At 37.3% G+C, this 27,350-nt stretch overlaps 1 protein-coding gene across 5 annotated transcripts in view; it reads right to left on the bottom strand.

Moving 5' to 3' along the window:
- Positions 1-27,350, bottom strand: part of rph3aa (rabphilin 3A homolog (mouse), a) — a 32,476-nt gene continuing 5,126 nt past the window's right edge. The window contains exons 1-18 of one of the 5 annotated variants that reach the window (XM_081354824.1): positions 23,517-23,613; positions 23,311-23,383; positions 16,274-16,411; positions 14,148-14,277; positions 11,756-11,839; positions 9,399-9,567; positions 9,201-9,242; positions 8,893-9,105; positions 7,468-7,620; positions 7,179-7,258; positions 6,975-7,049; positions 6,715-6,824; positions 6,326-6,452; positions 6,182-6,238; positions 5,078-5,229; positions 4,860-4,941; positions 4,543-4,639; positions 1-845 (exon numbers count right to left, since the gene is read on the bottom strand). In XM_081354824.1, the coding sequence (XP_081210950.1) occupies positions 712-845; positions 4,543-4,639; positions 4,860-4,941; positions 5,078-5,229; positions 6,182-6,238; positions 6,326-6,452; positions 6,715-6,824; positions 6,975-7,049; positions 7,179-7,258; positions 7,468-7,620; positions 8,893-9,105; positions 9,201-9,242; positions 9,399-9,567; positions 11,756-11,839; positions 14,148-14,277; positions 16,274-16,398 (1,830 nt within the window). In that variant the 5' untranslated portion in view covers positions 16,399-16,411; positions 23,311-23,383; positions 23,517-23,613 and the 3' untranslated portion in view covers positions 1-711. Of the gene's footprint in view, positions 846-4,542; positions 4,640-4,859; positions 4,942-5,077; positions 5,230-6,181; positions 6,239-6,325; positions 6,453-6,714; positions 6,825-6,974; positions 7,050-7,178; positions 7,259-7,467; positions 7,621-8,892; positions 9,106-9,200; positions 9,243-9,398; positions 9,568-9,680; positions 9,811-11,755; positions 11,840-14,147; positions 14,278-16,273; positions 16,620-23,310; positions 23,614-27,350 lie in introns of those variants that run through there. The other 4 variants (XM_081354823.1, XM_081354821.1, XM_081354822.1 and 1 more) reach the window with 4 other exon arrangements.

The raw sequence follows: 27,350 nt of genomic DNA, 5'->3' as shown, positions 1-27,350 counted from the left end.
CACATCACCGATCCATAGGCAATAACTGAGAACTTTATTGTGCACTGTGAACTAACAACAGCTGTTATCATACCTGTACACGTTACATAAATGAATTCAACTTAATGGCAATAACATATATTTGGAGAACACGTCCATGAATTCCATGCACATAACAAGACATTTTCCATATGTAGCTTATGCAATATTGAAATTAGACAACCTGTCATTTACTCTACACAACTCTAATATTACTTTTCTAAACTTCATATTCACAATTTGTCTAATGCACAGTGTTCCTCGTCAGTGACACACTGAATTAAACATAAATGAACAAAAGGACGGTGTATATTTCTAATGCCAAACAATAGCAACATTTCACATGCTATTTTAACTGGAAGAGTAAAGTCCTTTTTTTGCCCAGTGTCCTTGAGTATATTTTGGTTGCAGGGTTTGATGACTAAGATATTTGCGTCACATTTGTATTCATGAGGTTTTGTTCTTTAAGGCATTTACTGAAAGAGAAATATACAGAAGTAACTGGGTTTTTTAGGTTTTTCTCAGTTGGATCTCTAAAGCTCATCACAGGGTTTCAGGAGAAGCAAAGGCGAACGCTGTTCTTTCATTCGGATTGAAAAGAAAAACATTACGCAGTTTGAGTTTGGAAGTGAGATTACTTTGTTAGAAAGATAGAATTGTGTGTTGTCAGGAGATCTTTGGAGATATGACGCCTCAGTCATCGGCCTCAACGTTGTTTTGATTCAACAGAACATGCCAGCGTTCGATCTTCTTGTCCTTGTTCTTCAGACATTCATACCAGTGCTTCAGACATTCGCCTTTAGCGGTGATACCAAGCTGGCATCCACCTGTGTGGAGAAGACACACGAGAAGTTAATGTTGATATTTTGGCCAACATATCGTCGCTGTCAGGCAGAAATCTCATATCTATATGAAGAGTTCAGATGCAAAAGTGAATTTGAAATTCCTGAACTTAAATATACAAGCTTGATAAAAATGATCATTCTAGAAGAAAATTTCAGATGGCACTTCATATATTTAGTCTTTTTTAAAACATTTTTTTCATAAATCATTACTATTGGTCACCCTTAACGTCTTTCTGTGGGTTTTGCAAAAACGTAACCAATGAAAAGTATTACAAAGAGCTTGTGACTAAACCTCGTAACTCCATTGGCTCCTCAAACTGTCAGTCAAACCTCAAAACTCAATCGTGAATGAAGTGCCACACACAGTTTGGAGTGTTTGCAAGGGTTTGCAAAGCAAGGGTTAATGAAGAACTGATTTGTTTGAACAAGTCTCTTTACTCTACAAACACTAAAGGCTAATGCTATATGTATCTGAGGAGCAAAGAAGTGTGTTTTAGTCTAGCATTTGTCATCGAATCACAACCAGTACTGTCTCAAACAGCCTGTGCAAAGCACTTTATCTTTAAAAACATGAGATTTTTGCCAAATGACCGCATCGCTACAGTAAATTTTATAACCTGTAAGCTGATGAAAACGTAATGTGATGAACTTGCTGCCTCAGTTCTAATGACGGACAAAACACACGTCCAAAATCCATTCCAAAATCCTTCAAACTCCATTTGAAGCTTGATTTTGGTTATATGATAATATAATAATGACACATGCAATTGCCTGACTAAATATAAAGCCACTATGTACATTTTGACAACAGGGTGTTAAATTATTTTAAAAAGTGTTTTTTCCATTTCTTGAAAAGTAGTGTTTTTTTAGTAGTTTCCACCCAACAGTGACAATATGTTGGCGGATCTTGTGCTTCATGTGAAAAATTTATATTCACAGTCAGCCATGATTTATTTATTCAGCTAGCAAAAGTGGCAAAGTATGTAGTAGCTGGTCATATGATCTTAAATATCACCATGAAATCAAAATCGACAGTTCTTTTTTTTAAATATTGCAGTATTTATTATAAATTATGTTGTTGTTGTTGTTTTTTTAAAGCGCCCTCATAATCTTGAGTCAGAATAACTTCCTCTCCCTCTTGCAGCATCTCTTCTCTTCTCTGATGATGTGGGCGGGGCAACCTGTCACTCACATGAGATCCACCAATAGCAAACAACACCCATCCAATCAATTCCCCACAGACAAAAGCAAGCCCTGCCCTAGTTTTTTGCTAGTTGGAGAATAAGTTTCACTTGGGTATACATCACAATAGGGAATAAAAAACTATCACAACTTCTGTTTCATGCTGACTTAAATATGTCAGCCCCCATGAGGCAACTTCTCCATGTCAAATAAAACAGCTTTGATAATGACTAAATTCTTCTCACATGAATGTACATGATTTGATACTATCAGTCTATTTCAGATAAAAAATACTAATGCACCTTAAACTCTTTGGTTGTATATAATCAATTTGAACTTAAGTGCCCCCCCCCCCCCTTTTTTTTTTTAATAGACATGAAAATGCACATTCCGATCTTAAATGGTTGTAATTCAAGAATGCTTTGGAATATAGACGTAAGATTGGTCTTGTTTTAAAGAAGACATTTGGCAGATTTTGTAGAAGTGAAATAAACTAAGAAAGTGAAACAGAAAAAAAGTTATAGTTATAGTTTGAGTTTATGAAAATGTGATGGAAGAGTCCCCGTTATCTGCCCTCATCGCAGACAACAAGCTAAGAACTAGAATGAATAAGGAAACAAACCCATTGATCAATTTATCATTTAAAATTTGGCATCGGACAATGAAAATAGGGGGTTTGAATGACGCATCGAGAATATTAAGATGGTGTGCCTTTGATACTGATTTCATCCCAAACAGAATAGACAATCGATTTTGTATTTGGGCTAAATTAGGAATCTCAAGTTATTACACTCTTTTCGACAAGGGTAAAATCCAAAGCTTTGATTCACTAAAGGAGAAATTTGGGCTTAACCAAAGTGACTTTTATAGATATCTTCAAGTTAGGGATTATATATAAAGTAAAATTAAACCAGGAGTACTGGCAAGGGCTGAGTCAGAAATAATAAAGGTTTTCCTAGCAGTATCCAAGGCTCAAGCCATGTAATAAGATCATTTCAAAGTTGTATAAGGGTTATTTCCAAAATCTACCCGAAAATATTTTGTATATAAGGGACAAGTGGATAAGGGAAGGAGACTTAAATATTTCAAATGAAGACTGTGAGAGAATTTGTAGAGCACAGTGGCAATCCACAAGTTCAGCCACATGGAGAGAATTTTGTTGGAAAAACGTTATTAGGTTTTTTACTACACCATCACAGAAAAAACATCAAGGGAAGGGTACTAGCTGCTGGAGATCATGTGGGGAAATGGAAGCGAACCATTATCACATTTTTGGTGGGTGTCAGAAATTGAATCAGTACAGGCAAGAGATTATAGGAGCCCTGAAGGCTGTCTTTGGGGTAGAGATTGACTTTACCTGTGAATTTTTATACTTGGGTAATATCCCCTCAGATAGGTGGAACAGAAAGGATAAGAAGTTATTGTTAATTCTCCTAGCAGCTAGAAAAAAAGTAATTACCAGAAAATGGTTAAAACCAGAGTCACCCACGGTGAAGGAGTGGATTGATATAATACATAATATATATGTGATGGAAAAATGATCTTTCTCCCTAAGAGCATTAAGGGAAGACTTCCTCCAAATATGGAGTAAATGGATTGATTACATTAAACCAGTACGCCCAGACCTATTTTGAAAGGTTATTTTTCTTTTCTTTTTTTTTTACTTTTGGAATATGGCAACTTTTGGAATTTGCTGTAAGTAATAGCTCCCCATGTTCTGTTGTATATAGTTACTGTTAAGAGGAAACAAAGCATTGGTAACACTTGTGAAATTTGTTTCCAGGCCTGAGAGAATACACTCTGTATTGATAACTGGGTTTTTTTATATTTATTTTTTATATTATTTACATATTTTTATTAGTATTATTATTATTAATACTGTTTTGGTATACATGTAATTGCATAAACTTACAAGTGTCTTTGATTTAGTTTATGAAAATGTACAATGTAAAAAAAATAATTATTCATATTTTATAAAAAATATACATGTTGGACTCTAAAACTGTGAAAAAATCAAAGCCAAAAATCTAAACAAGTTGTGTTTCAAATTTTAGGTTGATATCTCAAAAAATTAGCTTTCAGTAAGATTTTGTTTGGGCGCAGTACCAAACTTTTTCACTAGGTGACAACCAGACTCCATTACTGCCCATATAAGGGCGTCTCCATTTCCATATGTGGTTTGAGTGATCTGAACCATTATTTGCACAATTTTCATGTAATTTATGAAGTAGACATCCTATTCAGAAGTAATATTAGAAGTTTGGCAGATTTTGATATGAATTCAACCTCGAAGAAACACGTATGTGCATTATAGCTCGCTGCCACATCAAAAATGGTGAATTACTATTTTTTTTCTTTATATTTAAAACATTTTCATTAGTTGAAGACCAATACACGTCAGCCTTAATATTGTGCAAAATGTTAAAATATCTTCCAAGTGCTAATTCAATTATTTATTTTTGCCTGATCAAGCAACAATTTGAGAAATATTTCTCACCAATGAAATCATTAGATGTTCCCATGTCATAATCCCAGACAGTGATATCCAAACTCTTCTTCGCCAGTTCACCGTGCTTGACCTCATAGCTAAACTCCTGCAATTCCAAAAAAATAATAATCTGAATATATTTTCAACAACATAAAGAAAACCATGACAGGTTCATTTCACATGATATATGGCTAAAAAAACTTCCTTTTATTATAGATGTCAGAGTGTGTTAAAGCACTGTCATGGTGGCATGTCAATGTCGAGCGCGTCAAGACACTCACTGCAGGTCATATCGCCAGAGACGGATAGATAGAAAGAAAGAGTACCTCATTAAACTCCGGGTTAAGCGTTTTCTTCTTGATCTGAGTTTTAAACTTCGCTTTCTTTCCCATGTCCGGCTTCAGGAAACTTCAGAGACACAAAAACACAAACATCATTCAATAAGCCCTAGTGAGTGTCGCAAAACAATTCCGACAAGCAAATGACTCTTCTTACAGGGAACATTTAAATTACTCTATTTTTAATTATATTGTTATATACTTACATCTTTACAAATGGGTCAGAATAGCCATTGGAGTCCATCGCTGCCAGATGAGCACACCGAACTACACCCACAATCAGACGACTCTGCTGGCTGTTGTAGGTGAGAGAAACCAGGATACGTCCCCGCTCCTCTGCCTCCTCACTGTCCTTACACTAAAAAAAGCCACAGAAAAGATGAGTAAACACATAAATGTCCTGTGGGTAGATGAACCATTTAGCCGACCCTTAGTGACTTGTAATGCACGCAGTTTTGCAGGTGCAGTTCGACTAGGAGAAACAGAGGTTACATGCCTTACTTGATTGGACAATGGTGATACCAGTCACCAGCGAGAATCTCAAAGGACAATAATGCTTTCTGAAATTTGAAATAATTGAGATCTTTTAATGTTTTTTCTCTTCTACTCACCAAGGCTGCATTTATTTGATCAAAAACAGTAATATTGTGAAACATTATTACAATCTAAAATAGCGGTTTTCTATGTGAATATTTTTAAAATGTAATTTATTCCTGTGATCAAAGCTGAGTTTTCAGCATCATTACTCCAGACTTCAGTGTCACGTGATCCTTCAGAAATCATTCTAATGTGCTATTTGATGCTCAAGAAACATTTATTATTATCAATGTTGAAAAGACTTTCATAATTTTGTGGAAACTGTGATACACTACTATTTATAAGTTTGGGGGTAAATAAGAATAAAAATTAAATAAAAACAATGAATACTTTTATTCAGCAAGAATGCATTAAATTGATCAAAAGTATGAGTAAAGACATTTTTTTTACAAAAGATTTCTGTTTCAAATAAATGCATAAATACTTTTTTATTCAATCAAAGAATCCTAAAACAAAATGCATAATGCTTTCCACAAATATAAGCAGCAGCATAAATTAATGAATTTATTAGTTAGCAGCATAAATTAATAAATATAATAAATTATATTTTAAAATACATTTAAATAAAATGTTTAACAATATTACTGGTTTTATGGTATTTTTGATCAAATAAATTCAGCCTTGGTAAGCATAAGAGACTTTTTTTTCTTTTGACCAGTATTGTAAAGTATTTTCTTTTAATGTGTAATTCTCAAAATGTCTGATGCCGTTACCTCCTCCTCATAGAGCGCCATGCCACGAGAGCCACCTGCGCCAGCAGAGCGTCTCACCTGTGTACGAGGTGTTGAACAAGTCATTACAGTGCCATAATCACCGTAAACTTTCCCCAAAACACATTACTGTTCCCTCCAGCTCACCGGAATCACTCTCTCAAGACACACACTGAAGGTTTTCTTCTGGTTCATCTTCAGTTTTTTCAAGACCACCCGTGTCTCGCCGATAAACTCGTTATGGCCGAACTTGTCCTCATCGCTGACAGAAAGCCTGCCAGGGAACAATGCGGATGTTGAACCTTTCAACTCTGGGAAATGTCACGGCTTTAATTAAGTCCTCTGCAAACTATTCTAACTGAATACATCAGTGAGGCTCTGTTGAAAGTTGAAAATGCAATGAAAGAAAACACAACGATCATGCAAATGACTTCATCCATTGGGGAAGGAGAATTGTAAACAATTAGCATTATGTTGGCCATTCACATTTACCTCGGAAAGCTTCAGTGCATTGCATATAGTAGAGCTGTTTTTACCTGAGAGTCTTTTTCTGCATGTCTTCATTAGTGATGCCATGATAAACAAGGGTCTCGTTCCACACAGGGTTCAAGGTGGTGCGAAGCGTCTTTGTTCTTAGCTTGTTAGACTAAGAGATTGACAAAACACCTTTGTGCATCTATTCCACTCTGTGATTAGTCAATTTCAACAGCAACATCTTCATAATACATAAATCCAATTGCTAATGGATATTTTGGTTGCATGTAAACAACGCTAGTGACATTAGCAGGATCAGTACCTTACTGGCTCCTGGAAGCAAGTGCAATTTCACATAAGGATCAGCCAGACCATTGGAGTCCATTGGCTTCAGACCCTTCACCAAGGACAGAATAATTGCATGGTTAGCAGTTATACACATGGTGACATGATACTTCAGAAACATGTTTTCAGTGCAGAAATAGACTGCATGGAAACTGCTCGTTCTAGGGAAGAAAGACAATACCTTTGCTTTGATTATATTGCAATGCAGTTCGTTTTTCTCCTCCTCGTAGAGCAGACTGAATTCCAGCATGCCCAGAGTGGCTGGAAAGTGGACAACATCGTGTCAGAAAAGACAAAAAAAAAAGGCTGACACCAAAGAATTACAGTCTTACATCAACGGCTTTCTCAAATACACGTCTGCTGATTTTATGCAATCTGTGATGCAAGACTTGCACGGTAAATCATTTTGTTCTGTGTGGTTCCCATGGGGTACAAACATGTCCATATGTCAGTGTAAATTAGCATCTTACTGGCATCGTCAGAGTCGTAGCTGTTGGCATCCTCTTCATCCTCTGCGGTGGGGGGTGGTGGCTGGCGTGAAGCAGGAACGCTGTTGGCAGCTGGCAAACGTGCGTCGGTCTGCGAGGCAGGTGGTGCCCTGGCCTCCGGTCGACTCGCGGGATCTACAATTCATAACAAGATTCAGTTGAAGCAAAATCTGAGATTGCTACAGTGTTGTACTACAACAGTCAAGGACGGAACCAGTAATCACCAAGTTGAGCTTATAGATCAATACCTCCAGATGCATCAACCAACTCTAACTCTTTAGCCATTTTTATCAAAAGCAATCTGCAATGTTTATAGGTTCAGTCCCTCCGGAGCAAATCGGAGGTTAATCACCTTGATCAATGGCGACAAATCAGAACCTTGAAGGATTCAAACCTACAACTTTTTGGTTACCCAACCTAGGGCCACATTTATAAAGATGTGCGTGGAATGAACCGATTGATAAAACATCCATACACACAAAAATGTTCCCAAATGCATCCCATTTTATAAATCCGAGAGACGTGCACTTATTGAACAGATTCTGTTTACGCAAAATCTGTGTAATTGCTACAGTGTTACACAAAAAAAACAATTAAGGAATGAAACCGTAATCGCAGAGTTAAGCATCCAGATCGATACCTCCAGATGCATCAGGCAACTGTAAGAAGCCATTTGGCTGACGCTTTTATCTAAAGCAATCTGCAGTTCGCTTATTATAGGTTCAGTCCCTCTGGAGCAATCTGAGGTTAAGCATCTTGATCAAGGGCACAATGGCGACAAATACAATGCAGGATTTAAACTTACAAGCCTTTGGTTACCAGCCCAGGGTATTCACTACATTCACATGTAGAATGATCCTGAATGTAAACATACAACTATTTGCCAAATGTTGCTGATAAAATGTCCATACGCACAACATTTTTTTTCCTAAATGCATCCCACTTTATAAATCAGAGTTGATCTAAATTCAAGTGCAATGTGAGCTTATCAACTCCAACTACAGAACGCCCAAAATATACATAATATAATAGTTGTTTAAACATTATATATACACTATATATGTTTAAATATTATTATTTTCAGGAAATCATACATAATGAATTAATTGAGTTGCTTTTTTGCACCTAGAATAATATTAATGCATATTGCGATTTTTAATAAACGATGGATTATTTTAATTACTAGCATGTATGAGCTTGCATTAAATTTTCACATGCTTTTTATTATCCCAATTTGCTCCTCACTTTTGTCCAAGGATGAAATGCATGGAATTTAGAATCAAATCAAGTTGTGTGTGTTTTATAATTGAGGTCCCTGATCTTTAACCTCTGCACAATCAAAGGGCAATCTAAGTTTTATAATTTCCTAATCTTGTGGATAATACATGAGTTGGATATTACGCTCACCTTTTTGTATGGAAGTCGTGGAAAAGGTCGACACCGGAGGTTTGGAGCTCGGAGCCGGTGCTTCTCTCGTCGCCACAGCTGGGTAAGTTTGTCCTTCCATGGTGACGTTGGACTGAATTGTGTTCCTGCTCAAAGACTGTCTACCTCGGTCCTCTTCTAGGGCTCTTTGGGATATGACAGAATGCTCCTCTCGTTTAGGGGGCATTGTTTCTGCTGAGCATGGAGAAAACGGGAAAATGATACTGCATGATCGTAAGCCTCATTTCCTCCCAGTGATATTATGAGTTAATGAAATGCAGGACACTCACCAGATATCTTCTGCTGCTCTCTGCCGGTGACCTGCATGCTCTCTGAATTGCAATGCAATTTTCCAGAATTAAAAAATATATCAGTTCCTTTGAACCGTGGATTATGAAAACATTGCAATAAATTACTCATGCCTAGTGCGAATGCTTTAAAAAGCTGCACAGTATTCAGAATTTGTAATTAGGACTTTTAGTGCTTACCTCCATTTTTTTGACGTGGCGGTATTGAGGACTCTTGATTGGTTGATGGTTTGGTAGAAGTCGGTGCACTGGTTGTACTGGGCGCTCTCTGATTAGAGATCGGTAAAGGAGCGGGTAAAACCTGCTGTGGTAAACCTTTGAAAAACCAGGCACCAGACCGCTTCAGCATCTTAGGGAAAGAATAAATAGTCATTTGGCAACTTTAATGTAATTTTAGTGCACTGATTTATTCTAATTCACCACTAATAACATACATTTGTGCTCAGTTCAGCAAACTCTTACTTGTGTGAGTGAATTGTAAGAGTCTGCTAAAGTCATTTTGTCCTAAAACAGACTTCAGCCCAAGGGGGAAAATGTAAATTTCATTTAAAAAAATCAGCCTTGTTTCTGCATCTTTGCTGTTCCACTTTCCAAGCTCCAAGTAATTTGATACGCTGTGAAGTTGCAAAAAAAAAAAAGCTTAATTTGAATCTTAACAGATAACACATACATAACAACATTAGGTAGGATTCATAGACTCGGAAAAATAGGATGGATTGTTTGCGGTAGCATATAAGTTTGATATAAGTATAATTTTTTTTTTTTTTTTTCACAGCACCTGTGAATCTCATTTCAGCCAATTACTATACAAATAAGCATCAGCTGGGAGCTGGAATGGCTGAATTATGAAAATGCAGGAACTCTGAATGTCAGCGACTCAATGGATTAAACGCAAAAGGGATTCAGGCTTAACGATCGAGTTGCATTAAAGAGAGTCACATCTCCTGCTGCTACTGACCCCGTCTGACAATGAGACTAACCGTGACTTACATTGTCAAAAGGATGAATCATCTTATCACAGTCGAAGTGTCTTCGAAAGTCAGAGGTGCTGATCTACCCTATCCATTTATATCTCTGAGTAACAAACAGAGTAATTATTCTATGCAGCCACTGAAATATTATCCATAACAGCTTTGTAGAATCAGACATGCACATATCTGTGTAAGCACAGCCATCAATGGCAGGTAAGTGTAGATTTACATTAACAAGCACTTAAATTGAATGCAAACCCTTTTGTAAGTATAAACCTTTAAACAGTTTCAAAATATAAAAAATTATTCAGCCCAACAGGAGAATTTTGCCATCATTTAATCATTCTTATGTTGTTCCAAACCAACATTAAGCCATTTTTTTCCCCCATATAACATTTAAGAGAAAGGTTTTTTTGTAATCTTCATGCAGCTCAGAGCGATCTCTGTGATCAAATGCAGTCCATAAAGAAAGGAGTGCAAAAAAAGTGCTGCGTGGGGTGTAAAATCCGTATCCCGGTGCTCTTTGGGTGTAGGGATAGTTTAACTCATACAAATGTATCAAGCATTACACTTGACAATTTTAGTAAATATACAAAAATATATGTATTTAGTCATGGCTTAGGCAATTAAAATCAGTTCACGAATAACCGTTCACACATTGTGGCTAATGAGCCTGGGTAACAAATACACTCAGAGTCCTTTTAAACAACAATTAATTAGTCATGTGACAGTCACCTGATTACTTAATGTGGAATAGACACAAGAGAGAAGACATTTTTCAGATAATTAATGATAGAGGAAATATCTCACTAGAACATAACAAAACAATATAAAATATTATTAAAAGAAACAAAATATTCCATAACAGCAACATTAATGTTTTTTGCAGATATAGTGGATTTTGTTACATAATGTGGAATTTAATAAAATGTGGTCTATATGACTTTTTTTTTTTCCTGATTTTGCATTTTCAAATCAGTGCACCACTTTTGGTTATGACAAACCAGGGTTTATTAACGTTAACTAAAAAACATTAATTGCTAAAGCAACATGTCTAATTTTAGTTTAGTTTGGGTTGAAGTACTAACTAAATCGTAATAATGTAAAAAATAATAATAAATCATATCCTATCTAGACATTAAAAAAACTAATAAAATGACAAAAACATAAAATTGCACTAAAAAAATAACTAACTTTAATAAAAATTCAATCTAGTACAAAATATTACCAAAAACTATAATAGCATATCAATGATACTAAATAAACAGTGCAACACAAACAATGTTGGTCAGTGTCATCAAACCTTCTAAAGTAAAACTGTATAAAAGGCCATTTGAGAGCTAAAGAAGTAAACAACTTACATTTGGGTCTGTTCCTAATACAAAGCGATCATCATATGACTTCGCAATACTAGTGCACAAGTCGCATGGACTACTTTAATGACACTTTTATAGCACTTTTTTATTTTATTTTTTTTTAAGCTTGACAGTCATGGTCACATTGTCATTGTTGGCACAGAAATTCCCCCCTTGTGCGAATAATGACAATTTTAGGTTTGCATCTCACCTCTTTTTGCTCACAGCAGATTTTGCACAGCCATTTTGGACTGGAACGACTGATGCTTTGAACGCCACACTTCGTGCACATGTTCTGTGGGGGTGAAACACAAACAAGCCTCAGGAGGCTGCGCAGGTGTAAACGCACTCAGATGGCATTAACCTCCTCTGGAGTTCCATCACTACTGGAAAACAGCCCACACACTAAATATCCCCTGCGGGATCAATAAAGAGTCTATTGATCTTTGTGTCATGCACCGGAAAAAAAAGGCCTGTGCACGACGACTGCGTCTTTATTTTCCATCATGCAGACTGATTGGCATCCCTCTTAAATGTGCACGTGGCTCAGTATTGGGCAGGGCATAATAAAGATAAGTGCATATCGCTCATTCATTTCTGCTTGGTTATTTTTGGACAGTCATTATTGGAAGACGTACATTAGATAATTGAATGAGGTCGAATGTTTAGCTGTGTCCCAATTCAGAGGCTGCATTCTTCAATGGCTGCAATTGAAGGCGTAGCAGCGTGACGAAGGCTGTCCCAATTCGAAGGTTTGAATGCGACCTACATATGCGTCCCTTGTTTCCAAGGTCTTGAAGGATAGAACAGAGTGGACCCTTCGTGGCCCAGACTATGCCCAGATTCATTGTCAGCTGGTGAACAGGAATTGTTTTAGAGAAAATGCCAGATTACACTTTTAAATGCAAGTATTTGGTTACAACTTGCTCGAGTATCTAACGATGCAAATGTTAAAAAAGTGGTTCAAATTGGCATATCTACTAAGATGTGATTTTATAGATAGTTTACACTCTTTATTTTGCTCATAAATGGACCAAGGTGATCATATTTAAACAGGTTGTGAACCGTGTTTTGTTTTCAGACTGTTGAATACAACTCAAGAAAGTCCAGTACAAGTGTTACTGTCGCTCGTCAACGGCAGCCGTCACAATCCATGTTTCCATCCAAAGTTGCGAATTTAACTTATGCGCAAAATTAGAATATCGCATAAAATATAAAGCAGCGAACAAAATCACCAAACTGGCGCTACATATCACTAAGAAAAATGGAAGTAGCTGCAGTAGGAGATGCCACTGGATATAATAATTTTGTATTTAATAAATTGCTTGCGTCTCAGAGCACGCAGACGAAATGCAATAAAGCAAAATCTTGTTTTCTGAGATGGATGCTGCTGATGCTGACCGTTCTGGAAGGTAATTCTGGCATTTCAGAATGACCAAAACAGCATTTCAGATGCTCTGCAACGAGATCGGTCCGCTGGTTTGTCCAGTTATGCCGTACCATTGCAAGAGTCTTTTTTGATTGAGGAATTTATTCTGAAAATGTGTTTCTGTCGTAATTTATCCGCATGTTTTCTTCAGACTAAAAAAAATTAGACTCAATTAAGCGCATGCATTTTTTCTGTTCATTTTTAGAATTTATGGTCATCTTGGCAGTTTTTAAGCGATATTCCAAAATGCAGGTGGATGGAAACATAGCTACAGTTATTAGGCGACAAAAGCAATCCTCCTTAGGGTAGAACGTCCCATTTAAAGGATTAGTTCACTTTCAAAATAATTTTTGCTGATAATTTACTCACCCCGATGTCATCCAAGATATCCATGTCTTTCTTTCTTCAGTCAAAAAGAAATTAAGGTTTTTGAGGAAAACGTTCCAGGATTTTTCTCCATATAATGGACTTCAATGGTAACCAACGGTTTGAAGGTTCAAATGTGAGTCTCAATGCAGCTTCAAAGTCTCGACACGATCCCAGTCGAGAAATAAGGGTCTTATCTAGCAAAACGATCATTCATTTTCTAAAAAGAATTATATATATATATATATATATATATATATATTCTTTTTAACCACAAATGCTCGTCGTGTACCATTTCTGAGATGTGCCACACATTGGAAAGGTCACGCTTTATATACTCCGGTTCAAAAAGGTAGGGAAGGGCAAAATATTCCATCTCATTTTCTCATATATAAATATATATATTTTTTTTTTCTTTCTTTCTTTCTTTCTTTATTTATTTATTTATTATTATTATTTATTTATTTTTTTAATGACCGATCGTTTCGCTAGATAAGACCCTTATTTCTCGACTGGGATCGTGTCGAGACTTTGAAGCTGCACTGAGACGGACATTTGAACCTTCTTTGAACATTGGAATAGTTGGTTGCCATTGAAGTCCATTCTGTGTAGAAAAATCCTGGAATGTTTTCCTCAAAAACCTTCATTTATTTTCAACTGAAGAAAGAAAGACATGGACATCTTGGACGACATCGTGGTGAGTAAATTATCAGCAAAACATTTTTTGAAAGTGAACTACTCCTTTAACAACGCTCGGCGCGGACTTCGAAGGATGCAGCCTCTGAATTGGGACACAGCTCATGTGTACCTTTTTACACTCGGCACACACGACCGTACTGACGCCCGCGAGGCCGAACTGCTGACCGCAGAGTAAGCAACGGGAGTATCCGTCACCACAGGCCGTCTGCTTCATGCTGTCCAGGCGATTTACCAGACGCCTGCGGGACGAAAAACAACAAAGTATAACATCAGCAGCACACCCTCCTTTAAGTGATTAAATACCTAATGCATTGATGAAAAGAACTGAGAGTGAAGGCGTTTTGCAAGCAAAGTGCTGAGAGAGAGAGAAAAAGAGAGTGAGAAAGAAGGCAGTGCCGTTCTTGTTTAGTTAGCACTATTAATTTCTTCCAGCACATTCCTCGGCTGACTCTTTGGCTCGTAAAAAAAGCTTAAACACACTCGTCTTCTCAATCACTTGGACAGATGTGCTTGGGCTGAATTGCCCTGCAGAATGAGAGGAAACTATTAGGCAATGTCCCTCTGTCACGGGGTCTCAGGTGTTGGTCAATATTGCTTTTGTCCAGTCCAGTTCTGTGTGCGCTAATGTGATAGCATTCATAGGATGGAGGGAACTGACCCTGCGGTTCTTATGAAAACAGGTTTGGTCAACCAATGGAAGAACCTTTTGAAAGTCATAACTTTTGCAAATGCATATGTCTTGTTAGCAGTGCAGAAATTACACACTGTATCAAGAAAAGTCACATTTATTTATGCAGCGCTTTATGCAATACAGACTGTTTCAAAGCAGCTTAACAGTGTTAATGTTATAAAATTAATCAGTTATGCAAATAATTTAATTTCAGCTGTAAGGACAAGTGTCATTATTCAGCTAAAGTCAGTTCAATGTTGATTCAATAAGTGTCAAAGTTAGTGTCATTCAGCTCAATTCAGTTCAAATTTTGTTTTCATCTGACAGTGTCAGTGCATAAAATCGATAATATTAATGAATATCAATTGTCTTTTAAAACCCTAACTTTTGCTACTTAGTTTCAGATGTTTCTCCTAAAAATGCCACGAGGAATAAAAATGGAAACATGACACAATTGTTGATATAAAATTGAACCTCAGAGCTAAAAAAAAAAAAAAAAAAAAAAAATCAGTTTTTATCTGATACAATAAAAACAAAATCGATCAAGCAAGAAGCTTCAGCAAAGTCTATTTGTCTCTATTTAATTGTATAGCTTTCTGGAACAGACATTTGGGATAATTGTTTTAGGCAGAGGAAAATTTCATTGCACAGACATTGTTTGTCCATATCTCAAGAGACATGGAGTTCATTATGACTGACTTCACCTTAAATATCAAAGTTGTCTCAGTTGTTACTCATATTTCTTGAAATAAATAAAAAATAGACACAAAAGTAAATGCACTAACCTGCATTTTGTCAGCTTATTGAAGTGTGCATGTGTGATATGTAGTAGTATTTGAGTTTATATTGCCATATCAGCATCCATGTCACATATGTAACAGGAAAGCTTACTTACTGCTGATTTAAGCCCATCTAGACAACCTAAACTAAATATATCGCAAACTTCAGCTCTTTCTTGACCCAAGAAATGATAAAAATGTGTTCTCATCGAGCAGCCGAAGTACAAATTGTAGAGTAAAAACACTGCTTATAATTTAACATCACACCTCACATAACAAATGAAATATTACCTGATTTTTTTAATGTTTTTAAAAGAAGTCTCTTCTGTTCATCAAGTCTGTGAAATATTATTATAATTTAAAATATTGTAGCTGTTTTCTATGTGAATATATTTAAACATGTAATTTATTCCTGTGATCAAAGCTGAATTTTAAGGCAGTCTTCAGTGTCACATGATCCTTCAGAAATCATTCTAATATGATGATTTGATGCTCAAGAAACATTTATGATTATTATCAGTGTTGAAAACGGTAGTGCTGCTTCATATTTTTGGGGAAATTGTGATACTTTTTTTCAGGATTCTTTGATGAATGCAAAGTTCAAAAGAATAGAATTTAATTGAAATTGTTACTTTTGATCAGTTTAATGCTTCCTTGCTGAATAAAAGGTTTCCAGGTCTATCTTTACAAACCAGGTCCCATCGGTGTCCAGGAGAGACAACTAACCAGTTAAAGAGATCTCAATCGGGAACAGAACAAAAAGATGACTTTAAATCGACATCTCACCCAATTCTCTCTTGCTCCATGGCCTCCATCATCTTGGCTCTCGCCAGTACGTTGTTGATAATTTCCTTCTCCTCATCCGTCAGCTCCTCGGTTCCAATAGCGGACTCCATCTGCCCGCCGTACATCTCACAGCCCGTCCTGAACACACAAGCATAATAATCAAACACACAAACACATCTGCAGCGCCGAATGCTTAAACACACGAGCGAAAACTCCCATCTGTCCATATTATTACCCAATCACAATCAACAACAGAGGGGATTTTAGAGGAGCACCATACGGAAACGCATCAGTCGGGAAACAAATGTTTAAAGGTAAAGCAATCACGACAGCTGTTTTGTGCTTTATCTCCAGTGAAAGTGAAATCTGCTCGGTGCCTTTTGACATTACAGCATGTCATATCATTAATGAGTCAATGCACAGCTCTTTCCGGCGTGTTGGGCAAATGCTATTTCGTCCCCACAGAGATGCTCGAACCGCTGATTGAAAATGTCGAGGTGACGGAGGACATGACTGATTGCCACCTGAGGGTGAAATGAAGAGGAGGAGGACACAGAGACTGAATAAAGGGGAAATAGAGGGAGAGTGATGATCAGAAATTATATCACACTCTCACCAGTGCTGTCACTATTCATCTCATCAGCTGTTTCTGTATGTTCGAAAGCATATTCCTGGCGTCTCTAAGGGCCTGCTGGGTTCACCGAAACATCAACAACAAAAATCAAACGTGTTTGCGTTAGCTATGCTGAAAACCCTGCTGAGATTAATACCAAATGCTGACGACGACAAAAACATCAGCCTTGCACTTAAATGTAAATGCTTGCAACTCTAATATGAGCTACATACAAATACATCCAATGCAGACGGAGACACGTTTATGGAGCGATAAACAAATAAAAGGAAGGAACCGGGAGACGTTTCGCTCTACAGCTTAACCAGATTTATTACAAGCAACACAATTTGTCTTGGTACTGAGCACATCTTTTTGGCTTCGATATAAAAGCAATTAGTAAGAAATCTTCTACAATTATGTGTGCGAGCTTCTCTTGTTTGACTTGGTTATCATTTTTATAAAGTATTTTCCATTTATTTGGTGTGGACGTTTCACAGTCTTTTATTACGCAACGTCTGAAAAACCATTTGTCACAGACTATAATAGGTTAGGAGCCGATCCATGTCTTTCTGGTTGGGTCAGTTGTTGGGTGCAGTGCATCAATGTGCCCTAAATGTCATTTTCTATGCTGGGATGTTCAGGACATTGATTGCATTATTGTACTAATGGCTAAATCAAAATCAATATCGCTGAGCCATGAAATATAGACAGTCTCATGAAAAGCGAGCACAGCTGCGGAAATCTTTGGCTGAGTTTGATACAAACACACTAAACCTTCAACTTAACAATCTTAAAAATATATTTTCTAATTAGAACCAATAAAGTTCTAATATGATGCCAAAAGTTAAACATCTAATGTTGGTGTCTTAACCCTATAAAGCCTACTGTGTCATATTTGATACACAAATATATTAGGCCTCTAAATTATCAACATGATCAGAACTTTTGCTGTTGCACAAAATCTGCTCCATGCCTTCTGTCGTCTGATTGATAGTTTAGCAAGTATAAAAGCCTTTTAGTTTAATTGCAAAATCGTCCTGAAGCTGAAATATGTTCATCAGGTTTTTTTGTGCATCTCTCTATCATCATTGTGTAGCAATGCATTAAAAACTACAGAGCTTTTATCATAAAACCAAGCATTTAAATAAACCAAACTGCATATTTTGCCTCTGAAAAATATTGAGGTTTTTTCCCTCCATATTTGAGCCACAAAAGCTTGATTTTTCAAATATGATACAAAACAAAATGAAATACAAAAACAAAAAAACTCACATGCAAACTTTCTTACAATTTTGTCTAAAGGTTTAATAAACAGGTCCATTTTCTTTTTTTTAATTTCTTTTTATTAAATTTTTCTGACTATTATTTAAAGCTGCAGTCCGCAGATTTTCCTCTTTGTCGCCATTTCTGTTCGAAATCTGCAATTGCAGTTATTTGTGGAATTATCAACTTTACGTGGGTTGTGCCTCGGCTCGGCACAGCGCGGATGAATCCAATGTTTTGAGCAGAATGTGCGGCTGTCAATCACCGCGCCGGTGTGGATACTGGCATTCGCAATCACAGATTCTGCTTTTTGAAAGTATGACCAACATAAGAATTTTCACCGGAAAATGTCGTCTGATCAAATATGTAACATCCACTTTTGTTCTGGCCCACTAAGGGGAAAAAAGCATTGCAGTAAATCGCGCTGATTAAATCAAACGATCGCTTATCATATCACGTCAAACCGTGCAAATTATACTTTGTTCTCAAATTGTTAATGTTAACAACATCAGCATTGCGTGACTACAATTAATGCCCTTCAAATATTTGTCCTTGTTTTCGCATGGGCCGGTTGCAGTCTCTTTTATTTTATTCTGAAGCCGAAGTCTTCTGCGTTTTACAGCGGATGAATCTCTAGTTGTCACTGGTGATTGTCGTTTGAACCTTTCTGGATCTGACATCAAATTGATAAGTTTAATTATATCAAGTGCTGTGACAAAAGGCTATAAATCTCCACCTCCAGCATCCTCACACTCATCGCCGACTAGCCGAGACTCTTCTTTATGTGGACAGATGTGACGTAATGACGCAAAGACATGCTTGAATTTCCCGCTGAAATCCACCAGTACCACTGGAATTAAAAACATTATATTACAAGCTTACCATTTTGAATCGAGCTAAGGCAAGCAGAGAGTTTTGAACACTGGCTGGTTATGTACTTGCTCAAAAAATTATTTTGGATAATTTTTAACCCAAAAAAGCTACGGACTGCAGCTTTAAGGAACCCAGAAACCAAAACAGATCTGAAGAACCTATAATGAAACATCAAGAGCATTTATAATCTTCAAGGAACCATATAGCATAAGAATAATGAGTTATTTGTAGCAGAGATGGAGGCCAACAGACCTTCATTGTCCATCTGATTTCACATATTAAACCTAAATGCCACATCATTGCGCTCTGGAACCAGATTAGACATTTGGCACATGATCAGCACACCTGGATTTGGCAAACGCCACTTCTTTTCCACACCTGCCCGCGGTTGCCAACATCCCTGCACACATCCACAATCTATATCCTCAGCTGCTTCAGCGTGGCTGATATTACTGCCTGTAATACACTCCAGTGAGCTCTTGTGCTGTGATTTATATACGCCTTTGGGGCTTGTAGGCCCCCAACCACCCAGCCACTTCTAGCAAAAACACCTGCTCCGTTCGTTCACATGCCCTTTTTCCAAACCAGTCCTGAGTTTCCAGAACACAGTAGGCCTATTTAACCACATCAAGGTAAGTAATCTTGCAGGTTAACGAGATGTGGGATAATGATGCTTGGATTAATTGGGGCATCGAGTGGGTGGTAATCGGAGAGATGTGCTGGTTTAAACACACAAGGTGGACTGTAATCATATCAAAGAAGAATTAATGGACCAAAAGTAGTTTTAAACATGATGATTAAGATGCTTAATCATGTACAGTGCTGTTGTTTGCATCTTTTTGTAATTTGGGTACATTGTGTTGCATATTGCATGTGGCAACAACATCATATTTGCTCACCCTCATGTTGTTCCAACCCTTTTTTGTTCTCGTAAAACATGCAAATAAACTCATTTGAAATCATCTTTACATAGACTTTTTTTCCTTCGAGGCAGCGCTTTTCACAATACACACACCTTTACCTAAAATCATGATGTTAATGATTATAATATCTTCAAGTATATTAGTCACATTTAGCATATTAGAGCTGGGTGATAATATAGCTTGAATTTTGCAATGACGCAATTTTGCTAGTTTATATCACCCTTTTTAAGTAAACCGTATGTATGTGGTTAAAGTTGGACACACTTGTACATCTAACTTTATATAAAGATCTGGGCGATAATATAGTTAAATGAAATAAAAAAAACAGGAAGATGAAATTTGCTATATAGTATTACAACTCAGGACCTTTAACTTATGTACCTAAGTGGGCCGGCAAACAATGCACATGTTTTAATGGCATACTAACCAAACAATCACTAACAAGGCACTGCTCGCTTATGCAAAATAATGATTAGCACATAATGAAAAGTGTATATTACATTAGTAAAGCTCATCAACTTAACTTAAAAGGCTATTTGTGATGTGTTAGTGTGCACTTTACTCTTCTAGTAGCTTTACTAGTTTAAGCTACAGGACAGGGTTATTATCATTACTTAAAACCATTAAAAAAAACATTAAGCCATGCTGCAAATGTGGGTGATGAGGATTCAAATCCAGCTTGACTTTTCCACCATATTATCCACATCATTTCTCATTTGTCATCTCTCTACTTTCACTAAAATGGCCCAAAAAGTTATTTACAAAATGTACTTTGATTCTTCCGCGGACATAACCAATAAATCAGGTGTTAGGAAGCTTTCATAGCAGGAAAGAAAAGGCGCGCTTAGCAAGCAGCTCCGGAACACAGCGATGCCAGGTTCGCCTTGCTGCGCTGCCAAGAGGAAAAACCCATGTCACTTAGAATTCATCAGCAGCTGCCGAGCAGGAGGAGCGTCACTAGCCCACGGAAACGCTCTACAAATTGACGTGAAGTAAAAAGAAACAGAGGCGTTTTAGCTACACAATACAATGTGGTCCTCGAAGGGATTTTACAGCACGCTTCCTATGCACTTGCGAGCGAGTGTCTGTGTGCATGTCCATTGCAAAAGGCCCAACGAGCTGGAAAATGGATTTGAACAAAGCCACAGAAAAAATAATCTCTTTTGCAGGAAATAGAGATGAAAAGATCAATCTAACTTAAGGAAAGCAGAAAAGAAAGGCTGTATACATCATCTCACTTAAGACTTGATTTCTAAGAAGCATTTAATGCAACAAGGAAAAGTTGCATGTGACATTTCTTATAATTCACCACCACGATGCTGTCAGCCGAAAGTGCATGTATAAAATTTTAAAGCGCCTTGATACACCGTATCTGACCTACTTAACTTATTCCCGTAACACACACTCTTCTCACAGAATGCACACTAACACACCATCAGCATCAGCAAGCACGAGATCATCCACCTACTCTAGACGTTGAGAGCTTCACTGGTAAGAAGCGGCTTACCAGATTACTGAGAACCCCAACAAGTTTATCCCTTTACCGCCATTTTGACGAGTCTCCCTTCGAGTAAACGGATGCAGAACAGTGATAAATCCACAGCTATGTGGCATGGTGGAGATGCAGAGCTGACAGTGGACTGTCAAAGAGGGTTAGCGTTATTTTTACACGCCTTTGAGCGGTGAATGTATTCAATGGGGGAGATATTTTCAACGCAGCCCCTCAGCAAAGTGAGAGGAGTACCTCAAGGCTCTGTTTCGGGTCCTCTGTAGCTCTGATTAGACAGTAAAAGGAGAATGTTAAAGTCAACATTAAATAAAAAGACTCCTAATTCATGTTTCTGGTCTTATTGTAATGATTTAGTGGTGCACAATCTTTCATCACAATGTAATACTTCTTGTTTCCCCTTTGATGGATGGCATCACCAATCCCTTCCTGACATACAGAAACCACATTTCACCATTCAAACAATTTCTGGCAGATAAAATAATGCATGCTCCTGGTCTTATAGTGAATGATTCATTAATGCACATTATTGCAAAGAAAGAAATATTTTCATTTCCTCATAAGTTTTCCTCAATAAACGTACATTTTCTGACTATATGTCAGGCTTTACAGGGTTAATACATAGCAGTAGTGATCAGATTAGCTGTGGAGTATCTAACATTGCCTACATTTAATTTTCAGCACTGACTCGAGTAAGTAGACACTGCCATTAAGTGTTAACAGCCATGTTCTGGATGGTTTGTACTTTCAGTTCTGATAGCTGAGAGCCACTAATCCTACACATACAGCCAGTCAAGCGTTCAGGAATTAGAGAAAGATCTGAGCTGAAAGAATGCTGGAGTTCAGACTTTGACTATAAGAAACCTGGATGGGACGCAATCATGACCTATTCTTCATCCCGTGGAGCCCGAGGCCAAGCGCACTGCATGCACCATAACTGCACGTTTTCTGAGATTGCCTTTCCTTTTCAATGATCAGACTATGCAAAATGTTGCACTGCTTTTATATGCAAAGGAAAAGGGTGTTTTTAAGCTGAAACTTTCTCCTCTTTAGGAACAAAAAACTGTTTTCCATTGTAGATGTGTCTGTCAAGCAACATTTATTGCCTTTGAATGCCGTCAGATCCCGGTCTCGCACACAAAAGCACATCCCAGAGAGAAAAGACTCAACTTCCCATTACATAACGCACACTCATCATGAGCCTTTTGAGGATGTTGTTTCAAAAGCCCTATGAGCTGTTCACAACTATTTGATGTGCTGTCTCATTCGATGCTAAGCAACTCAGAGCCAATTTGAATCCATGCACTGAAAACTGAGTGCAAACAACCTGCCGAGAATGATGTAAAATTTAACATGACGCCCAGAAACCTTTTGCATTACAGCATTTAAATCCCATTTGCCCGCCAGCACACCAAACTCCACCAAACTCATGCATGCAAAAGAAGAGTGGCACAAAGTCAGAATCAATTCCAAACACATCACGTCATTAATTGCACACCATGCATGAACGTCTCTGCCATCTGTGTTGCTTTGCAATGTTGAAGCATCTATGCATACAGTACTCTACAGTGATGTCTAATAATAGAGCTCGCTGCCACGACAGGTCCAAGATTTACAAACATTTGTTTTAATGAAAATTGTCCATCAAAGCTTTTATAGACATGCATATCATTCTGAACGGATGCATTTGGCAAATTCAGCTACAACTTCACCTAAATGGTTTAAATGCAAGGCCTCTGTGCACATACATGATTCATTCTATATTACATCAATACACATTCTGGACTATGTGGATATTTGTGTTGAATTATGAGAGCCCTAAGTTGATGCAAGCTGTCAGTGATGTGAAGTCACTCACCGCCACTGATGGTGAGATGCTCTCCTCGGCTCAGCAGCAGTACAGATGAAGATGTGTGTCTCTCTCCTCCACACTGGTGCAGGAATGATGCTTTAATACTGTCTTTAGGGAGAAGAAAAGCCAAACCCCCACCCCCTCCTATCTGACCGAGCTGCGCTGTGATCCAATGAGAAAGAAAGAGCAGAAATCATTTACACGGCACATACCTGATGAAGATGATGATGATGATGATGATGATGGTAGTCAACAATTTTTCAAATCCACCTCCTCCGCCTGCCTTCCTTCTTATAGGCCTGTAACCCATTGTGTTATTACTATTATTTGTACACATACATAGCAACATTCTGTTTTATATACATCTTATCCAGTTTTGTTTTCCAGTGAGAATGCTTTTCTCTCTTTCTTTTCAATCACTGTCTTTTACCTCGGCTCATTAGTTTTAAAAGGTCACGTTCGCCTCTGTGCGAGCGAAATGACCAATTATGCTATAATTTGTTATAATTAGAAATTATAACAGTCGTCAGTGAACGAGTGACATCATGAGATTCTACTGCCCCCTTGTGATTACATTTGTAGTGAATGATCCTTACAAAACATTTACCATGGTAACCACAATTTGTCAAAACACTAGTTACTGCAGAAAAACTGTTTTAGAATAAAATTTATAATAAATATAATGACAAAAATGCAGGTAAGTGGAAACATGATAAAATACCACACACACATTCGTTTTGCTATTGTTAAGTAAAGCTAATAAAAATTGTTTCTGTCAATTGAAATAACACTGAAATAAAATAATACATTGGAATGAAAATTAGAATGTCGACTGAAATAAGTTTAAGTAAGAAAATTTCAAACACTGAAATTTAAATAATGCTAAATGGAAATATTTAACACAAAACTAATAAAAATGATTAAATAACAAAATTATTAAAGCATAAATAATAGATGAAAAACTTAAACTTTGAAAAACTTAAGTAAAAATTGTTGCCTGAAATAAAATAAGTTTAAGTAGTACAATTACTAGAACTGAAATAAATATAATTTAAAGCTAAACGGAAACAAAAAAATGATAAAAATCCACTTAATTTAAACTAAAATTTAAAAGAAAACAATGTATAAAAATAAAAGCTAATCGAAAATATTACAAAAACTGAAATAAATATCAATTAAAGCTAAATGGAAATATTTAAAACTAAAAAATATATATGCATGTATTGTATATAAATACATATATTTAGAACACTAAAAAAAAATTACTACAATAGTAGTAAATAACACTGAAATAAGCAACTGAAAGTGTGATCATTCGTGACTGCTGTTGCCCACAGTGGTTCGGTTCCCCTCAGTGTGACCATCGATCTGTAATACTTTGGGGACGGGATTCATTCAGACGCTGGAAACAAGCTTCCATAGGTCAGAGATCCTGCTGGACAGGGTCAAATGAAATGAAAGTGGAGGATGAGAGTGAGTAGAATGAGAAAAAGAGCATCTCAAGAGGCACGTGAGACAGTAACATCGAGACAGCAGGAGAATAGAGAGACACAGATTGAAAAATGACAGTGACAGAGTGATCTGACCCTTTACAACTGCTATTCTTATTTACTCTTATTTTCTATTTTTATTTCTATTTTACTTTTATATATAGCTATTTTTAAAAATGGTCCACAATAACTTTGCAAATTCTGTCTCATTTCATCTAACAATGAATAGTTGTAATATTTTTTATTAAAGGGGCAGTTGATTATGATTTGACTTTTCTAACTTTAGTTAGTGTGTAATGTTGCTGTTTGAGCATAAACAACATCTGCAAAGTTACAACGCTCAAAGTTCAAAGCAAAGGGAGATATTTGCTATTAAAGAAATCGCTTTTTAAGGACTACAACAAACGGCTGGTATAGAGACTACACCACATTCCTCCCGGGTTAGTGACATCACCAACACTAGAATTTACATAAACCCCGCCCCCTGAACACGATTTATAGATTATCATGACAGAATATGCTAATCAATGACTAGAAGATAACTACACATAAGCTGCATAAATTCATTATCTAATCATTCAGAAAAGTCCTGTTGCTTCTACATGTTGTCACTTCTTCTTGAGTCTCTCCATCAATAGCCCCGTTTACATGCACACTTTTTTTGCTATTCTGATTGAGATCGTTCTGATTGACGGATTCCGGTTGACTTGTCTGCCACATCTGGAAGCTCATTATTTCCCACGTTTTCAATCCTGTCAAGATGGTGCATCACTTAATCGTCGCATTAGTTGTAGGCAATGCAATAGCCGCGTTTCCACTGTCGGTCCAGTGCGAGCCAGGGCTTTAAACGGGCGCCCGTGCCAGGCTAATATCTGCGTAAAAATCTGCTGCGTTTCCACTGTCGGGCCAGAAGCTCTGCAGCGCTTCACTAAAACACACCTGTAACACACCTCTCTGGATCAACGTCACACAAACCCATCATTTCACCAACAAAATGGAAGTTTAATCAGAAAACGAATCAGAAAGAAATCAATGGAAACAGCGTGATCGCAAAACAAACATGATATAAGCGATCGTTTGCTGGCATTTTTGTTGTTTAAAGGGGGGGTGAATTACTGTTTCATGCATACTGAGTTTTTTACACTGTTAAAGAGTTGGATTCCCATGCTAAACATGGTCAAAGTTTCAAAAGTTAAGTTGTACGTTTGAAGGAGTATTTCTGTGCCAAAAATTGTCCTTCCGGTTTGTCACAAGTTTCGGAAAGTTTTTTTCGAGTATGGCTCTGTCTTACGTAAGAGAGGGCGGAATTTCCTTATATGTGTCCTAAGGGCACTTCTCCGGTAAGATCGCGGGCGCGCGCGCACTCGTAGACCAGAGCAAGAGAGTGAAAGCAGTTCGCCATCAAAGCGCCCTGCCCGGCTTTTGGGAAGTCAGTGTCACCAAAGAAGTGTGTTTTTGGTTGCCAGGGCAAGACAACCCTGCACAGATTCCCAAAGAACCCGGCGTTAAGGCACCCGTGGATGGAGTTTGTTTTCCTGAGCATAAACGGAGTTGTGATAGACTGTTGTTCCCTGCATTTCGACGATGATTGTTTTATAAACAAAGCCCCAGATCGACGGATTTGCAGATCGTCTAATGCTTAAGGATCGAGCATTCACAATGATAAAGGTTCGCGGTCGTGCGTTGGAACGGTGAGTAAAACTGTTGAACAAATGTCTCTGTGTCTTGTTAGCTCGGCGCGTTAGCACAGCTTTAGCTTCGCCCACACGGCCCGCCCCCAGCCGCTCGTTTTTTTCCGGAAAGACTCGGTACAGCCAATCTTTCAATTAAAAATATAATAAAACAAAAGACTTTTTGGAGATATGAAGGATGCAATATTACTCTATAGGTACTCAAGTTTAACAGGAGATTGAGTGAAAATGAGCATTTCACCCCCCCTTTAATTGAATATTTAAAACCCAAGAATCTATGTTTTACCACAGGTTTACAATAAAAAGCGATCCATTGATCATAATGAATTCATTTGTGTCAAAATTCCACATTAGTCACACAGAAATAAAGTGGTTTAACGTTTATGACGTTTGTGAACGTCTATTTACATATTCAGTCGCGTCTGTTTCTGTTTCGTATAGCTAGTTACAGGACATATTTACATAACATTTAGAAAGAATGGTAATTTCTACAAATATGCCACCAAAAATATGACCTGAGGAGCTTTAGCACTCTCTCCCAGAAGGATACAGTTATATTTTCAGTCAGAGAAAAAGAGGATAGTCCGGTATAAAGAGACAAGACGTAGGCCTACTGACAGATAAAATAAAAACAGGATTATGATAACCTATATGATTTGTCTGATTTCTTCAAGCGTTCATATTTACCATGTTTACCATGGTAATGGTTAGCGTGCATAGTTTTTTGCAACGGGTATAAATATCCTACCTTGTTATACGGAGATCAAAATCCACATCGGATCACAAACAAAGCATTATTTTAGCTGACAGAATTATATCTGGCGCAAAACCAGGCATGCGCAGAAAGACGTACACTCAAAAGTAA

Source organism: Scardinius erythrophthalmus (assembly GCF_964197995.2).
Source record: "Scardinius erythrophthalmus genome assembly, chromosome: 23".
NCBI classification, from domain to species: Eukaryota; Metazoa; Chordata; class Actinopteri; order Cypriniformes; family Leuciscidae; genus Scardinius; species Scardinius erythrophthalmus.
Note: the sequence above shows the minus strand (reverse complement) of the source record. Positions and strands in the feature narration are given on the sequence as shown.